An 18,829-nucleotide genomic window follows, 5' to 3' on the forward strand; every position below is an offset into this window, starting at 1 on the left:
ACAGTCACAGAGGATTTTCTTCTGAATAACTTTTCAGAGCATAGCACTTTCCATTCAGCTTCAGGCAACTTTGATGTAAGGCTTGATCACACCTGTAGTGACTACTTCTATCCGTCACACCCATTGTTGCTTATCCATTGTTCACTAGATACATCAATGTAATTATACCCAACACAATGTTGAAACACAGAATGCTTTCAAAACATTGTTCCCGAGTTTGCCTGCCAAAAATGTATTTTCCTATGAATTAAGTCACACAAAAATGTGTATTTTCACAAGAATTAAGCCACAGAAAAACGCACGAAATCTGAATTAAATACTTTTCGGACATATTTGCGTATGAGATTGTGTTGTCTAGACACATGCCAGAGTCGGCATGGGTTCGAATCTGGCCCACTGCCCATTGTCTTCGCCTCCCGCTATCTTCCCCGTCTTTCCAACACTGTTCTATCTCTTCAATGAAAGCAAAAAAATTACAAAAGGAGTGTGACTGTCAATTTAATAAAGAATAATAATAGGCTTGTTTAATATAATGATCATATGATTCAGTATGATGACGATATAGGCCTAATAATATGCCATTTAGCAGTGGGAGGAAGATTTGAACTTTAACACATGGTTGCGGCAAAGTGCCAGATTCTTGAATGATAATGACCAAATCATTATCGCACGATTAAAGAGACAGGGTTGGCACGAGTTGCAGGAGTGGGGATGGTGAAATCAGCTGTTCAACAAGCTGTTCAATTAGCTGTCAATCAACTGATGGCCCAAATGATCTCATTAGCTCAGCCAGGGAAACTGTTATCGGTTTTCACATCTTTCATTATGTGAGAATGGATAGGCTAATGGATAGCCTAAAGAATGTATTGGAATATAATYAAATAACAAGGGGTCTATTGCAACCATCGACGTCACTAGATTATCACCAGCTATCAATATGTTCTAAATTCGCCCACACAGCTGATCTCAACTGCAACCATTATTGGTCACCTCATTACCACTCCCTAAACGATGTTGGTGCTACCTTAGTAGCATGTTCGCCCTCTGGTTGGTATTATCATCAGAACAACGTAGTCCCTTTTTGAACTAAGGGCAATTTATCTATTTGACAAGCATTCCATACAATAAAAGTATTTCCTGGCTTACCACARCAAATCTACTGTGGCAATTTACCCGACACTTTGTATGAATGGAAACTAATGTTGGTGTAGCCTACTGTTATTATTTTATTTGTTTTCCTATTTATGTTATCCATTAAATACAACTGTCTATACAAATAAAAACACACACACAAGTACAAACAAAAAGTGGAATTGATTACAATGTGTGGATCACCACTCTAGCCGCATGTCAGCTTTGCTCCATACATATTTCCCTCCTCTCTTTAGGAACATCTTCTCGTCAAAGCCACTGAACTGAATGGCCTCTTCCACGCCAACATCAAGGATGGACTTGGATGGATCCTTCCTCCCCTCTCTGCAATCCAGGAAACGCATCTAAAAAGAAAAGCACATCAAAACATATAATTCATAAGCATTTAGAAAATGTATAATCATTTATAAAGAATGTATAAGCATTTATAAAGGCTTATTAATGAAAGTTATTATGAAGTGTTACCAACGGGTCAGAAAAGAGAATCTTAACACGGTGGTTCATTATCAAAGTAATTCACTACTATGAAACCTCATGTCTAATACTAACAGAAATATCTGCAAATCCACATCTCCTTTCACCCATCTCAAAGCCTGTAAATCCCCTGATTAAAGATTGAAGCCATAGACTACTCTGGGACTTAATATGGGAAGGTGCATGTCTTTACATCTCAATCGATGAGAGCATTTAGATGGCTGTTCAATAGTTCTGATGGATGAAGACTGATGGATGAGGACTGATGGATGAGGACTGATGGATAAGGACTGTCTACTTTAAAGGGCTTGCTAAGACTTGGAATGTAGAGTGTGTATCACGTAAAATAACAGATTGATGAAAAGGACTTACATATTCATCCAGGATGAGGTAGGAATCTCTCATCTGACAAGAGAAGACAAGGAAACTTGTTAATGTCACAACTATTCTGTATTATGTACAATATTGTCACAGACTATAGTTTTTTTTTTGTGGACAATATTGCGTCTGATAGGTCTAATATACAGTGCATTTGGGAAGTATTCAGACCCATTGACTTTTTCCACATTTTGTTACGTTACAGCCTTATTCTAAAATGGATTAAATCAATCCTCATCAATCTACACACAATACACCGTAATGATGATGCAAAAACAGGCTTTTAGATTATTTTGCAAATTTATAAAATAAAATGAAAAATCACATTTATATAAGTTTTCAGACCCTTTACTCAGGACTTTGTTGAAGCAGCTTTGGCAGTGATTATTGCCTTGAGTCTTCTTGTGTCTTACGCTACAAGCTTGGCACACCTGTATTTGGGGAGTTTCTCACATTCTTCTCTGCAGATCCTCTCAAGCTCTGTCAGGTTGGATGGGGAGGGTCACAGCTATTTTCAGGTCAATCTTGTTTTAATCAGACCAGAGAATCTTGTTTCTCATGGTCTGAGAGTCTTTAGGTGCCTTTTGGCAAATTCCAAGTAGGCTGTCATGTGCCTTTTACTGAGGTGTGGTTTCCGTCCGGCCACTCTACCATAAAGGCCTGATTGGTGAAGTGCTGCAGAGATGGTTGTCCTTCTGGAAGGTTTTCCCATCTCTACAGAGGAACTCTGGAGCTCTGTCAGAGTGACCATTGGGTTCTTGGTCACCTCTCTGACCAAGGCCCTTCTACCCGACTGCTCAGTTTGGCCGGGCGGCCAGCTCTAGGAAGAGTCTTGGTGGTTCCAAACTTCTTCCATTCAAGAATGATGGAGGCCACTGTATTCTTAGGGACCTTCAATGCTGCAGACATTTTTTTTTTGGTACCCTTCCCCAGATCTGTGCCTCGACACAATCCAGTCTCTGAGCTCTAGGACAGTTCCTTTGACCTCATAACTTGGTTTTTGCTCTGACATGCACTGTCAACCGTGGGACATTATATAGACAGATGTGTGACTTTCCAAATCATGTTCAATCAATTAAATTTACCACAGATGGACTCCAATCAAGTTGAAGAAACATCTCAAGGATGATCAATGGAAACAGGATAAACTTGAACTCAATTTTGAGTCTCATAGCAAAAGGTCAGAAAACTTATGTAAATAAGGTATTTATTTTCTAAAAACCTGTTTTCGTTTTGTCATTATGGGTTATTGTGTGTAGGTGAGGGGGGGGGGGGGATTATTGAATCCATTTTAGAATGAGGCTGTAACCTAACAAAATGTGGAAAAAGGGAAGGGGTCTGAATACTTTCCGAATGCTCTGTACGTGATTAATTGAGTTAGTAGATTACATTAGGCCTACTCTACACATTAATAGCATTCTGAAACTACAAGGAATAGTAGTTGTTGAATCATCATATTATCAATAACTGACATTTTTTTTGTGTGTTGTCTTTAGTCCCATACCTTCTGATTGGATTCAGGTACCAGGCAGCTGATGGTGCTGTGTCTATCCAGGAAGTCCTGAAACTGCTGATCGCTGATGACAAACCTCTTTGCCTCCCTCAGACTGTTCTCCCCAGCATTCTCCCCATCGATCAGTAGACACTGGAACACCTAGACTCACACACACACACACACACACACACACACACACACACACACACACACACACACACACATACACACACACACACACACACACACAAAGTCAAGGCCATACAACTACTTTCTTACATCTATGATAGGAGAAGAAACCACTATTCACAACACAGATACAGCATTACTGGTGAGTAATGTAAATGCATTGGAACACCCTTACCTTCCAGCGTACAGGGTTGAGTTCAGAAATGTTTTCTCTCATGTCTTCATCCACATTGAAGGTGTTGATCACAGAGTTGATTTTGAACGCCACTTTGTAGTCCCGGCACCACTCCCGGACTTTGAAGAGGTTGTCAAGGTGGCTCTTCCTGCCCTGGGCTCTGCCTATAGTCTGGTTGGTGTCCTCATCAAAGCTGTCACAGGAAATGGCCAGAATGTCCAGGTATTGGCCTGTGAAGACAAGGAGAGTTCTGATTTTAAAACTGACATAATCTCAAAGAATTGTATTTTGAAACACCCATGTATTCAAAATGTATTAACATCCAGACATACAAATTATGACATAGCCTAGAACATGTGATAGTTAAGATTTATTGAGATAAAAATCAACAAGTAGTTTTTAATAACACTGTGATGATCAAATCATGCATTTGAAAATGTGTCCTACATTTTATAACTCAACTGGGAAACATTTCAAAGAGTGAAAGGTTTCTCTGAGTTTGTGACCTCATATCAAAACTAACCCGGTGCTGACATCTAGTGTGAATAAAATGAACTTATTTACCAGACTTTGCATGAGAATAATGAACATTCAAGCAAAGACAGTAAAGTATGAAGATTGGCTAAAACTGCTTCTCCAATAGAAATCCCCGATTACACTTGTAGGTGACGTCATGGCAATGTCGGCTAGCAAGGCTCTTAGTAGAAACACGTCATCGYRTCTAACGATCGTCACGCGCCAAACTGCGCATGTGCGTTTCGGCGATCCTTCGATATAAAGTTGTTTTTGAAGAAAATTAAAACGTGTCAGTTTGACACTTTCACGAGGCTGGAGTAATAACATGTTCAACTACTTAAGTACACATTGGCTCGAATCTAGGTTGTGCCGTTAGAATTGTTCATTTATCTAATTGACTTATAAACCCTAAACCCCGACCTGGTCTGTTTGGTCTGTTTCGCAAGCGTTCGCGGAAGTCTTGCGATGTTGCGCCTCTGGGTTTAGAAACTCTGTGACTCAAGACTGTGTGTTTATGGTGGCTGTTCGATATAATAACGACCAGTAGCGTAATGTTGGTACTATTTATTTCAAATGAAAACCATCTTACCATATTTCTGGAACCACTTCTCTCTGATCAGGCTGCCATTGCTGACAATACTGACACTTGGGAGATGGAGGTCTTGTTTGCAGTACTGGACTAATTTACCCAAGAAATCACCTCTGTCCTGTAAGAAAGGCTCTCCACCAGAGAAGTTAATCTTTTCCAGTCCTGCAAAAAAAATATGAAATTCAGAATTCTAAACATTGAATAAAAAAAATATTAGACAGAAATAGTCTGTAATAATAATGTAATAACATGTCATGTGAATGTATATAGGGATTTTGCGATATCATAAATACATAGGCTAATTTTGACAAATTTACCTGATTGCTTCAGAAGCTGTAAACCTCTCTTTGCTTCCTCAATGGGCAGGACAAAAGACGTTTTTGCCGTGTGGAAACAAAAACCGCACTTATAATTGCACTGTCGAGTAAAATGATAATTGACACTGCTCGGAGTTGTCGCTGTTTGAGATATATTCTTTTGCAACACCTTCACTAGATTGACTTTTCCTGTAGATGTCAACCGCACCTGCGGACCGCGCACACCTATCCATGCCAGGACAGTTGTTAAGATATGCTGGATGTTACTTATGCAAAGCTGTAGGGACATCTTCACAAACACGACTTGAGTAGAGAACGACATTGCTAGTCTTAACCTATCTGTCATGTTGAAACTTCTGATGTAGGTTTAGCTTGAATCCCTTTTTACCGCAATAGCCTAAGTGACGCGTCTCATGACGTTTGGTCAAAACAGTTTCTATTTGCAAATAAGGAAAACGAAAGTTACAATGTTGAATATAAAATCATAACCTTATTCATATGCAGTCCTACATGCCTACATGAAAAAGGGCTGTCATATCCTAAAGTTCCATGCAAATGAGTTGATCCTCTGTATGTGACGGCATCGAACAGAACGTGACAGCTACAGGCGCACTTATGCCGCGTTCATGTCCTGTCGGAAAACCGGTATGTCCGACCTTGTAACATAACAGAAGAGTCGGATCCATGGTTTTCCATTTGGAAAGTATCCGAATCAAACAATAGGAAGCTCAATACAAATCATTACTTTTAATGCCGCGTTCAAATGMTAGTCGGGAACTAGTAAACTCTGAAATGTTCGACTTGCTAATTCGTTGAACGTAGCATGTGTATAACTACAACTAGATAGCAAGTCGGACATTTACGAGTTTCCTAGTTCAGACTAGGTCAAGCACGCGGCATAGTTCGTAGGTCCCAGTTTCCGACATGACATGAACGTACCATTATCGGCGTACGACATTGCGTCAAGTTTCACATTGGCTAAAGTTTCGGTTTGCTTGTCCAGCACTTCAAGTTTCATTTCCCCCTCAGTTTCCAAAATCATTAGCCGTGCGCGTGAGTTGTGATTCAGCTGAAATGCACTTTGCTCGGCGTTTGATTAAAGATTGCAAGACGCATAATGTCCCGGTTTGGTTAGTGGTTGGTATTTTAATGCGTTAGCAGTTTAATTCGATACGAAATCTGACCCAATCTATTTCGCACTACAAGCCAAGCATTGCAACTAGGTGCCACAAATGTTCAGAAATGTCCTCGCTTCTGATGAAAGATGCTACCCACTCCATGTCCACAGCGATAACACAATTCAAAGAGCAAAGGTTTATGGAGGACTGAAAATAATACTATCATAAGGGTTACCAAATGTAAGGTTTTGAAATGTCAGCATTTCAGCCTAATGTGAAAGATACTGTCATCAAATGATAATTTCCAAAATATTTTCTAAAACAATGTCTAATTTCTGACACAAAAAAGCAAGGTTTGGAAAAAATGGTATGTGGATGAAGGTATTGCTTAGGCTAATAAACTATAAAGGCAAATAAATGGCTACAGTTTACACTTTTTTAGTTATTTCATAAAATGCTGTTTTTAGAAAAGGGACGTTTTTTTTTTTTTTTTTAGAACTGGGGTAACTGCCACCCCCCGTGGGATAACTGTCCCCCAGTGGTGCCAGTTACCTGAATATTATGATATTATGGCATAAGGTTTCACAAAAGTGTAACATCAGATATCAGTCACTAGTGGATACATTTCTAACCCTATTAAGTTATGTTATTTTTTTTACATATTTTATCTCAGACGATCGATCTGGTAGTAAGGTTGCTAGCTAGGACTCCTAGCAGCTTATGCTAACTGGCTAGCATTTACTGCTAGTGAAGTTGTCAGCTAGCAAGTTAGCACAAACTAGTGCTAATTGGGCTAGTCATTGTCTATATGGCAGGTAGAAACACATTCATAACCATAAGGGGGGGTTGCCCCCAATTATAGATCTAACTTCATTGGAATATATCAACAACTTTATTTTATTTTTATATCTCCAAAAGTTGTGATGACAAAGAGGACATTTTGTTGAGCAAGAGCAGTGGCAGCCAAGGARAGTGTTGGGGAAATCATTTGGTGACATCTTATGGTCTTAATGTGAATTACCAGGGGGGAGGGCAGTTACCCTATGGGGCTAGTTATCCCCCGGTACCCTACGCATCTAGTCCTCAGTGACTGAAGGATTATTGGGCAAGCTGTTTCATAATGACCCAGTCTATTGCCGTGTTCAAAACAACTTCGAACCCAGAAATCTCGGACTTCCGACTTTAGTGTGTTCAAGACAACTGGGAACTCAACAAGAAAAATACGAGCTGCGACTGGGAAAAACAGTTTTTAACAGTCATTTAACTCTGAATTCCAAGTCGGAAACTCTGACATCTTTCTAGAGCTCCAACATTCCGACCTGAAGATCACCAACTTCATAATTAGACCTCGATTATTTTAGAGTTCCCAGTTGTCTTGAAAGCAGCATATGTATGCTTCTATTTGTGCTGGGAGAGGACAGGCTAACCTGCTGAAAAGCCGGAGTGTCATCCTTCAACTCTCAACATCATCAACTCTGATATGTTCCACAGTTTTGAGGATGCCTACAAAGTTCTACAACAGGTTTGAACAGTGAAACGTTCATGTTTCAAATCAGTTGGCATATGGTGCCATGTATTTGAGTAGTTGTCATTATGTAGTAAACAATACATATATATAGTATAGGCATGTTATACTGTGTGACAGAGGAATAACATGAACAGAGGAATAACATGAAAAAAAGCCCAGCAATGTCACACTCCAGTGGTGGACAGAAGAATAACATGATATTCAAACTGGGCTTACTGAAACTGAATCTCTGWATCTCTATCTCCTTTGCTTCTCGTCTGCAGTGTGGTGACATCCTCCCAAAGTCCAAGGCAGTGCTGGATCTTTCCTTTTACGGTCATAGAGGGATTAGATGCTACAGATTAACATCATCACTACTTCACTATTTTCYGAGCAATTCTATTTACTGTAGGGTTATCAGTAGGGCCAGGAGTTTTCCCAGGTCAGCTCACATGCTGATCAGGGAACACTCCTCGTCCTATTAATCAGAATGTTGTCACATACAATACTGAATGCTGTCACAGTAATAAGGACATACAATTCTGAATGTTGTCACAGTAATCAGGACATACAATACTGAATGCTGTCACAGTAATTAGGACATACAATACTGAATGTTGTCACAGTAATCAGGACATACAATTCTGAATGTTGTCACAGTAATCAGGACATACAATTCTGAATGTTGTCACAGTAATCAGGACATACAATTCTGAGTGGTCTTTCAGTCAGTTCCAATGCTTCAGTTCTCTCTTCTCACTCCTCCTCTGGTAAAACCGCTGAAGGAGGCCCTGGAGTACCCTCCCCAGGCTCTGTCCCCATGGAGGGCCCGCTTCGATGCTGAGCCCCCCCTCTCCCTCCCCTCATCCGCAGGGCTTTCTACACCCTTTGGAATTACCTGACAGCTGGACAGGTAGGCCAGGAGGCCAAACAAGCACCTGTCRTTGTAGACAGGTGAGGACAGCATCAAATAGTTTTGGTGTTGGATAAAGTTTGATGAGTTGGGATATGTTATTCTTTCTGAAAGATATGTTATTGTTTCTGTATGGTAGGGATCATGTGCATTGTTCACGTTGTTCAATGACATTAATGGATCATTTATTTAAAGAATTTGAAGTGCTCCCCATATGTAGGAATTTGTCCTTACACTGGCTCATATTATGTCACTATTTTATTAAAATGTATTTAATCAGGGAATCCCATTGAGACCAAGGCCTCTTGCAAGGGAGCCCTGCACACAATCATATTCACAATTCCAACGCAATAAAAACGTACAATATGACACAAGCAATTTAAGAAAAGTAGCTTACAAAACACATCATGAAAACAAACACATTCCTCAGTAAAAGGCATCAATCAGCTGTCTGAACTGTCCTATTGTACGGAGACATCCAACCTTCGAGAGCTCTGGAGATCATTCAACAAGTAAGGTGCAAAAACAAACTAGATACAGATCTACTTAACTCAGTGGAGCCTGAAGGGTTATCCTGAGTTGGCCATCCCTGTGATCAGGTCTGGAGTAATTTAACAATGAAGTAAGGTACGGCAGAAGTTTGCACAAGAGGGCTTTAGTAACAAAACGAGAGCAGCGCCTTGATCTACGAGCCTTAAGAGAGGGCCAGCCTACTTTCTGATATAGAATGTGGTGATGTGTACTAAACCTATCACCCGTATTTAAGCGTATTGCAAAGGCTTCAATACTGTGGCAGCTGCATTCGTGTATAGACCATATCACCATAGTCTAAAGCYGGAATGAATGTCGAGTGTATTTATTTGTTTTCTGCTATTTAACTGGAATGAACTGAAACCTGAAGTTGGTAAACATAGCTGTCAATAACCACCAAACACTACAAGTAGTCACCAGGCATAGTCGCTGGTCTTTGAGGCTCACTATAACCCACTACTTCCCTATACTCTCAATTCTCCCAGGTACTGGCACTGTGGCACAACAGAGCAGCCTATGCCATAGCCATGGCGGTCATGGCAGTAACTACAAATGAGCCCACCGAGTTCCGGACCTCTGTAATGTTGTATAATTTGAAAAAATAAATAATAATTCAAAATATATGTTTTGTACAAAAATAAAATCAATTGCTGGTAMATATTTCACCCAGCGTTGATCAAAGCTCAGAATGCTTATATTCTCAATCTGAAAGAGTTCTAATCGCGACTACCTCTGCGAATGAGTGGAATCATAAACAGTGGTTTGTTCATTATGTTAACCTGTGTCCCCCGAATTAGCCTCCCGGATTTGCCTTTTTAGCAGCAAATGCACCTCTCTTGCCGTCTCGTGGTAGTGGCCAAGGGCCTGAGAAAGGAACTACCCCAGCTCACAGTCGGCTCAGTAGTCAACTTGAGATGCTGCTGAAAGTGTGTTTGCGAGATGCCAGACAAAAGGCCATTTTAAAACCATCTGGAGACTCCTGCCGTGTCTACAGACTTCTCCCAAACAAACAAAAAACGACTCTCGGAGAATGAGTGCACAACTGGTAAATAGTTGCTTATAGATACCCATCCCTTCCGGACCTCACTAAAACTCAAACCCAAGTTATGGCCTTGGACAAAAAAACAAGTCACAATAGAATTCTGCTCTGGCATTAAATGTTCTGTATTGTTTCTCTGACAACAATAAACATTGCTGATTGATGTGCTGCTGTGTTGCTTTCTATTACGTATTTTATGGTATGGTAGCTAGCTGTGTTTTATTTCTACTAAATGTCTTGGTAAATCRCGGTATTTAACTAACTTTAAAGTGCTTTTTTAGGAGAGATTGGTCTCTGCCCAGACAGCAGGGAGACAAACTGCGAGCAGCAGCTCAAGATTATTTGATTGGCAGTGCTGGTCGTCTAGTGATGATTGTTTGTCCCGCTTCAGCAACCTCATTCCTTTACTGACATGTAAAATGCCCATTCATATCTCCAGAGAAGGTTTCGTGTCAGCATTTAAAAATCCATAGTGTAGCCTACCCTAACAGAYAGACAAACAGATATGCTGTAGCCGAGTCACTTTCAAGGGGCCACATTCCAATATGTCTGAAAAGGGTAATCCATTTTTATTTTTTTATTTCACCTTTATTTAACCAGGTAAGCTAGTTGAGAACAAGTTCTTATTTACAACTGCGACTTGGCCAAGATAAAGCAAAGCAGTGCGACACAAACAACAACACAGAGTTACACATGGAATAAACAAGCGTACAGTCAATAACACAATAGAAAAAAAGAGTCTATATACAGTGTGTGTAAATGGCGTGAGGAGGTAGGCAATAAATAGGCCTTAGTAGCGAAATAATTACAATTTAGCAGATTAACACTGGWGTGATAAATGAGCAGATGATGATGTGCAAGTAGAGATACTGGTGTGCAAAAGAGCAGAAAAGTAAATAAAACAATATGGGGATGAGGTAGGTAGATTGGGTGGGCTATTTACAGATGGACTATGTACAGCTGCAGCGATCGGTTAGCTGCTCAGATAGCTGATGTTTAAAGTTAGCGAGGGAAATATAAGTCTCCAGCTTCAGCGATTTTTGCAACTCGTTTCAGTCACTGGCAGCAGAGAACTGGAAGGGAAGGCRGCCAAAGGAGGTGTTGGCTTTGGGGATGAACAGTGAGATATACCTGCTGGAGCGCGTCCTACGGGTGGGTGTTGTTATCGTGACCAGTGAGCTGAGATAAGGCGGAGCTTTACCTAGCATAGACTTATAGATGACCTGGACCAAGTGGGTCTGGCGACGAATATGTAGTGAGGGCCAGCCGACTAGAGCATACAGGTCGCAGTGGTGGGTGGTATAAGGGGCTTTGGTAACAAAACGGATGGCACTGTGATAGACTGCATCCAGTTTGCTGAGTAGAGTATTGGAAGCTATTTTGTAGACGACATCGCCAAAGTCGAGGATCGGTAGGATAGTCAGTTTTACTATGGTAAGTTTGGCGGCGTGAGTGAAGGAGGCTTTGTTGCGAAATAGAAAGCCGATTCAAGATTTGATTTTGGATTGGAGATGTTTAATATGAGTCTGGAAGGAGAGTTCACAGTCTAGCCAGACACCTAGGTGTTTGTAGTTGTCCACATATTCTAGGTCAGAACCATCCAGGGTAGTAATGCTAGTCGGGCGGGCGGGTGCGGGCAGCGAACGGTTGATAAGCATGCATTTGGTTTTACTAGCGTTTAAGAGCAGATGGAGGCCACAAAAAGGAGTGTTGTATGGCATTGAAGCTCGTTTGGAGGTTAGTTAACACAGTGTCCAAAGAAGGGCCAGATGTATACAGAATGGTGTCATCTGCGTAGAGGTGGATCAGGGAATCACCCGCAGCAAGAGCGACATCATTGATATATACAGAGAAAAGAGTCGGCCCGAGAATTGAACCCTGTGGTACCCCCATAGAGACTGCCAGAGGTCCGGACAACAGGCCTTCCGATTTGACACACTGAACTCTGTCTGAGAAGTAGTTGGTGAACCAGGCGAGGCAATCATTTGAGAAACCAAGGCTATTGAGTCTGCCGATAAGAATACGATGATTGACAGAGTCGAAAGCCTTGGCCAGGTCAATGAAGACGGCTGCACAGTACTTTTATCGATGGCGGTCTTTTATCGATGGCGGTTATAATATTGTTTAGTACCATGAGCGTGGCTGAGGTGCACCCATGACCAGCACGGAAACCGGATTGCACAGCGGAGAAGGTACGGTGGAATTCGAAATGGTCAGTGATCTGTTTATTAACTTGGCTTTTGAAGACTTTAGAGAGGCAGGGCAGGATGGATATAGGTCTATAACAGTTTGGGTCTAGAGTGTCACCCCCTTTGAAGAGGGGGATGACCGCTGCAGCTTTACAATCTTTAGGGATCTCAGACGATATTAAAGAGAGGTTGAACAGACTGGTATTAGGCGTTGCAACAATGGCGGCGGATGGGTTTTAAGAAATAGAGGGTCCAGATTGTCTAGCCCAGCTGATTTGTACTGGTCCAGATTTTGTAGCTCTTTCAGAACATCAGCTATCTGGATTTGGGTGAAGGAGAAGCTGGGGAGGCTCGGGCAGTGCTGCGTGGGGGGGGGGGGGGTGTTGCCGGGGCTGGGGTAGCCAGGAGGAAAGCATGGCCAGCCGTAGAGAAATGCTTATTGAAATTTTCGATTATCATGGATTATTTGGAGGGCAATAAAGACTACCGGTAGTGTAGTGTAATTTCATATTATGAGGCAAAAATAAAGAGTAGGCTACACCGTGCTCGCTAGACTGGCTCAAAGATCCTCTCTATCCCGCCGACATCGCTGCCATGAATAGGCTAGGACATTCTACGTGCAACAGACCGAAGACTGAACACACACTTGCATCATTAGCAAAGAGACAGAGCAGGCCAGCGGGAGGGAGAGAAGAGGGACAGGCAGAAACGTGCTCATATGTGTTGGTAATATGCATCTCGCAATTTTTGTCTTGCATAACTTGCAAATTCACCAAGTAGCCTAAAGCCCGCCTCTTCCTCTCTGGTTTTATTTGAATTACACAACTTTCCAAGGCCTTTATAGCCTATTGGCTATAACACAGAAAGTAATAGGTTTTTTGACAATTTTATTTCATTGGTTAGGGATTATTTTGAATTTTTTAGTATGTCCTGATTTTTCTTAACTTAAATGATCCCAATTTAGTTAAAATATTTTAATGTTTAAACATTCACACTCTTAGTGGTAACACATGTTGACCCCCAGAGGCCGGGGTTTGATCCCTGTGTGCAACCTTCCTACAGTGTCTCCTCTTCATCTATCCCTCATCTACTTCAACCAAAAGAGTAAGATTACTGAAATTCAGACCAAACTGTACTTCAGACCAAACTGTACTTCAGTTGACAACTGTAACAGAGTATGATACAGCAAAGCTGACACTACTGCACTGATGTGCGTAGACATACAGTTGAAGTCTGAAGTTTTTAATTGTTTTTATTTAAAAATGTTTTTATATATTATTATTTATTAAAAAAAACAAAAGGACGGGGTAACATTAAACTATTAGAACATGAAGGACAAACAATACAGCATCAAGACACTATCAAACATGTATCAGTCTTTCCGCAACAGAGCCATCCTTRTGTGTGAKGRTSCGTGTGCATGATAGTGATAWAAAATATATGTCATAGTTTCCTTTTTCATGATCACAATCTTGTGAAACCCGAACCCTCCAAAATCCCCCCACAGTTCCCCAATAGCTGTCCCTCAAACATTCTAGACCCCTCCCACAGTCCCCCCCGCCCGGAATAAAAAAAATACAATTAATTCCATTCCTCACCCCCAAGAACCTCCCAATGCAGCAACAACCAAGAGAATGAACTAAAGAGAACAAATGAAAAGACAGAAGAAAACAGAAAACAACAATGCAATTAAAAAAAAAACGAAATAATACATTTAAAACAAAGGACATCAAGGACAACTGAAATCATAACAGCAATGCCTACTTTATATGTTAGTGTGCATGTCTGGCACTATTACATGTATGTGTGTGTTCTTGTATGTGTTTATTTGAGTGAGAGTGTGTATATACATGTGTACAAACACCTTCACGGCATCAGCCTCAGGCAAACCGGCATTAGTTCTAAAAACCCTGCCACTTAGTRTCATTCAAATGTACTTTAATTATGTTTTATTTAGACTTTTTTTCCCTTTATCTTTTGACCATCATTCTCTCACACAGCAACTCCACTCCCACTTGTCTCCAATTCCACATACCAACCCTCAGCTTCCCTCAGCCCATCCCATCTATCTCTGCTGGCCACCCACTTCGTGTTTCTACGCAACACATATCTTTCAAATATGCTATGATGTTTAACGTACAATTTCAATCTATCTAATCTATTACAATCTACAGATTGCGTGTTGAAGATAAATACTTTTACTAAGAGTATTAGTATATTAATAATTAACTGACCCGGTCTCTCCAGATCTCCTAACAGTACTATTTCTAGGGTCAATTTTAGATCAAGGCTATGCATTTTCAGCCATTCCTGAACCTGAGAACAGAAACAGGCTAACTGAGGGCAATACCAAAATAAATAGTCTATTGATTCTGTATCCTCACAACAAAATCTGCAGAGCTTCGATGATTTTAAGCCCCAAATATTAAACATTTTGTTGGTGGCAAGAATTCTATATAATAATTTTAGCTGAAAAGCACGAAGTCTTGAATCTTGCGTTGTTTTATATATCAACTCATACACCCTGTACCATGGAATCGGTACATCAAAAATCTCTTCCCAACTATTTACAATATGTGTGGCACAGTTGTCAACATCCTGGTCCTCAAATGAAACTAGTATACTTTCCTATTTATGCTATTTTTATTCCTCCGCCAGTTTTGATCCTTTATATTGGGCAGACCGACCAGATCCCTACCTCCTCCCGCTGCCACCCGCCTCCTCCATTTTTGAAGTCGGAAGTTTACATACACTTAGGTTGGAGTCATTACAACTCGTTTTTCAACCACTCCACAAATGTTTAAACAAACTATAGTTTTGGCAAGTCGGTTAGGACATTCTACTTACACAACAAATTTTTCCAACAAATGTTTACAGACAGATTATTTCACTTATAATTCACTGTATCACAATTCCAGTGGGTCAGAAGTTTACATACACTAAATTGACTGTGCCTTTAAACAGCTTGGAAAATTCCAGAAAATGATGTCATGGCTTTAGAAGCTTCTGTTAGGCTAATTGACATCATTTGAGTCAATTGGAGGTGCACCTATGGATGTATTTCAAGGCCTACCTTCAAACTCAATGCCTCTTTGCTTGACAGCATGGGAAAATCAAAATAAATCAGCCAAGACCTCAGAAAAACAATTGTAGACCTCCACAAGTCTGGTTCATCCTTGGGAGCAATTTACAAACGCCTGAAGGTACCACGTTCATCTGTAAAAACAATAGTACGCAAGTTTAAACACCATGGGACCACGCAGCCATCATACCGCTCAGGAAGGAGATGCGTTCTGTCTCCTAGAGATGAACGTACCTTGGTGCGAAAAGTGCAAATCAAATCCCAGAACAACAACAAAGGACCTTTGTAAGAGGCTGGAGGAAACAGGTACAAAAATATCTATATCCACAGTAAAACGAGTCATATATCGACATAACCTGAACGGCCGCTCAGCAAGGAAGAAGCCACTACTCACAAAACCACCATAAAATAAGCCAGACCACAGTTTGCAACTGCAATGGGGACAAAGATTGTACTTTTTGGAGAAATGTCCTCTGGTCTGATGAAACAAAAATAGAACTGTTTGGCCATAATGACCATCGTTATGTTTGGAGGAAAAAGGGGGAGGCTGCAAGCTGAAGAACACCATCCAACCGTGAAGCACAGGGGTGGCAGCATCATGTTGTGGGGTGCTTTGCTGCAGGAGGGACTGGTGCACTTCACAAAATAGATGGCATCATGAGGAAAGAAATTATTGTGGATATATTGAAGCAACATCTCAAGACATCAGTCAGGAAGTTAAAGCTTTGTGTCAAATAGGTCCTTTCAAATGGACCAGTGACCCAAGTATACTTCCAAAGTTGTGGCAAAATGGCTTAAGGACAACAAAGCCAAGGTATTGGAGTGGCCATCACAAAAGCCCTGACCTCAATCCTATAGAAGATTTGTAGGCAGAACTGAAAGCGCGTGTGGCGAGCAAGGAGGCCTACAAAACTGACTCAGTTACACCAGCTCTGTCAGGTGAAATGGGCCAAAATTCACCCAACTTATTGTGGGAAGCTTGTGGAAGGCTACCCGAAACGTTTGAGCCAAGTTAAACAATTTAAAGGCAATGCTACCAAATACTAATTGAGTGTATGTAAACTTCTGACCCACTGGGAATGTGATGAAAGAAATAAAAGCTGAAATAAATAATTCTCTCTACTATTATTCTGACTTTTCACATTCTTAAAATTAAGTGGTGATCCCTAACTGACCTAAAACAGGGAATTTGTACTAGGATTAAATGTCAGGATTGTGAAAAATGTATTTGGCGAAGGGGTATGTAAACTTCCGACTTCAACTGTTCAGTAGTACATATTATTTCATTACAGTAAATAGACAGAGCACATTCAACTCCAATGTATTGACACAGTACGCACTGCTTCAACGCACTGTGTGTATAGATACTGGGAACAGAGACTTTACAGCCGTTTATTGACATACAGTACCTTACACACTGCTGTATTGAAATGGTGAGACGAGCAGAACTAACCGTGGTTTGTATATGTGCACACACACACACACACACACACACACACACACACACACACACACACACACACACACACACACACACACACACACACAACACACACAGCTGTACCTCATTGAGTGAGTATGTCAGGTCTGCTCAGTCTTAAGTCTGACCCATCAAACATTTTACAATCATTTTCCATCCCTGGGGCAACCAGCTGACGAGGAAAGAACAAGTGATTAGTTGCTGAGCTGGTCTGCTTCATTAAGCTGGTCTAAACACACTGCTACTAGTCAGACTGGTCGATGACAACTTTCATTCATCCTCCCCACTGACATCATGGGCTTCATCCCAAATGGCACCCTATTCCCTACAGAGTGCACTACTTATGAGCAGGGCTCTGGTCAACATTAGTGGACTATATAGGGAATAGGGTGCCATTTGGGACGAATGCTTTCTACATGGGCTCACCAGATGTTCAACCAGCAGTCATTATCCTCAAGGAAGACCACTGTTGATCACTGTTGACAGTCTGGACTCTGGGACTCAGTCCATCACCTGTCCGTACCCCTGGCATAATGATTGTGTGCTATAATCTTGTAGACTATCGTTCTTACTGTTGCTCAATGTCCACTTGGGCTGCCATATGTTTTGGACCTTATTGTGTGAAATATATTACATTATATAGATGGACTAGGCAAAGGCATATACATTTGCAGTCTAAAATGGACATACAAGTATAGAAAACCATTGTGACCATCGTTTTACAGCATTACTAATCCTAAGGGCCCTGAATGTTTCATTTTTCCAGGTAGGGTCATGTGATCAGGAAAAACAATTCATTTGGTATACCATCTCAAAAGTACTGCTGATCCAGTTTGTAAGTGCTGTGGTGATTTGTGGGACATACTGTAATTGCTTATTCACTTCGTCTGCAGAGTGGAGGAGGCTTGCCACCAGATTGCGGGCTTTGCCTGCGTCACTGTGGATTCCAGTCCTTTTGCAGACCAAGTGCTCCAACAAGTTCTGCTTTTAATTAGGGACAAATGCCACTTGTGAACAGCTCCTTTCCTCCTCTCCCAGTCTCGCCCCGGGTGGCTGCTGTTCCATTGTGTTTCACTAGGTGGTAGTAGAGTGCCATTGATTTGACACAGACATGCAGGGCTAGTGAGAAAATAGCAGGGTGTAGACCAGGGATCTCCAACCCCGTTCCTGGAGGAGTACCCCCYAGTAGGTTTTTGCTACAATCCCAGTTGTAACTAACCGGATTCAGCTTATCAACTAGCTAATTAGTAGAATCAGGTGTGCTAGATTAGGGTTGGAGTGAAAAGCTACAGGACGGTAGCTCTCCAGGAACAGCATTGGAGAACCTTGGTGTAGAGTTTCTGGATTGGGGATAAGCCTTATATGGCAAAGGGCCAGTACTACACACTCTCACACACACACAAGCATGCATGCACACGCACACACGCACAGGGCCAAGACCCCGACCAGAGTGTCACGACATGTCCTATTCTGTCCGACTGCCATCAGTGAGCTGAGGAGGAACGTTATTATGAATGCCCTTGTAATCCGTCAGTAGCGATACTTAGGGATATGCAGCCAGACTGCCCGCAGTGACAACCATTTTTATTAGACCTGAAATTCAGGAAATGAAAGGGAGGGTTTGTATTTTCATCAATCACTTCTATTTCATTTAAACAGGCCGCCACAGCTAGTTCTGTGTTTTC

General features: G+C 41.3%; 1 protein-coding gene and 1 pseudogene across 1 annotated transcript; one reads left to right on the forward strand and one right to left on the reverse strand.

Moving 5' to 3' along the window:
- Positions 1 to 1,206: 1,206 nt before the first annotated feature.
- LOC111968894 (S-adenosylmethionine-dependent nucleotide dehydratase RSAD2) lies at positions 1,207 to 5,713 on the reverse strand. Its single transcript, XM_023994842.3, has 6 exons — positions 5,286 to 5,713; positions 4,969 to 5,130; positions 3,864 to 4,093; positions 3,509 to 3,658; positions 1,999 to 2,031; positions 1,207 to 1,496 (listed from the first exon to the last, which is right to left on the reverse strand). The coding sequence occupies exons 1-6, from the start codon at positions 5,629 to 5,631 to the stop codon at positions 1,332 to 1,334; spliced, it is 1,086 nt and encodes a 361-aa protein (XP_023850610.1). The 5' UTR covers positions 5,632 to 5,713; the 3' UTR covers positions 1,207 to 1,331.
- Positions 5,714 to 5,900: 187 nt separating this feature from the next.
- LOC139028218 (UMP-CMP kinase 2, mitochondrial-like) lies at positions 5,901 to 18,223 on the forward strand (annotated as a pseudogene).
- Positions 18,224 to 18,829: the final 606 nt, after the last annotated feature.

The sequence above is a fragment of the Salvelinus sp. IW2-2015 genome, linkage group LG9 (assembly GCF_002910315.2).
Source record: "Salvelinus sp. IW2-2015 linkage group LG9, ASM291031v2, whole genome shotgun sequence".
Classification (NCBI taxonomy): domain Eukaryota; kingdom Metazoa; phylum Chordata; class Actinopteri; order Salmoniformes; family Salmonidae; genus Salvelinus; species Salvelinus sp. IW2-2015.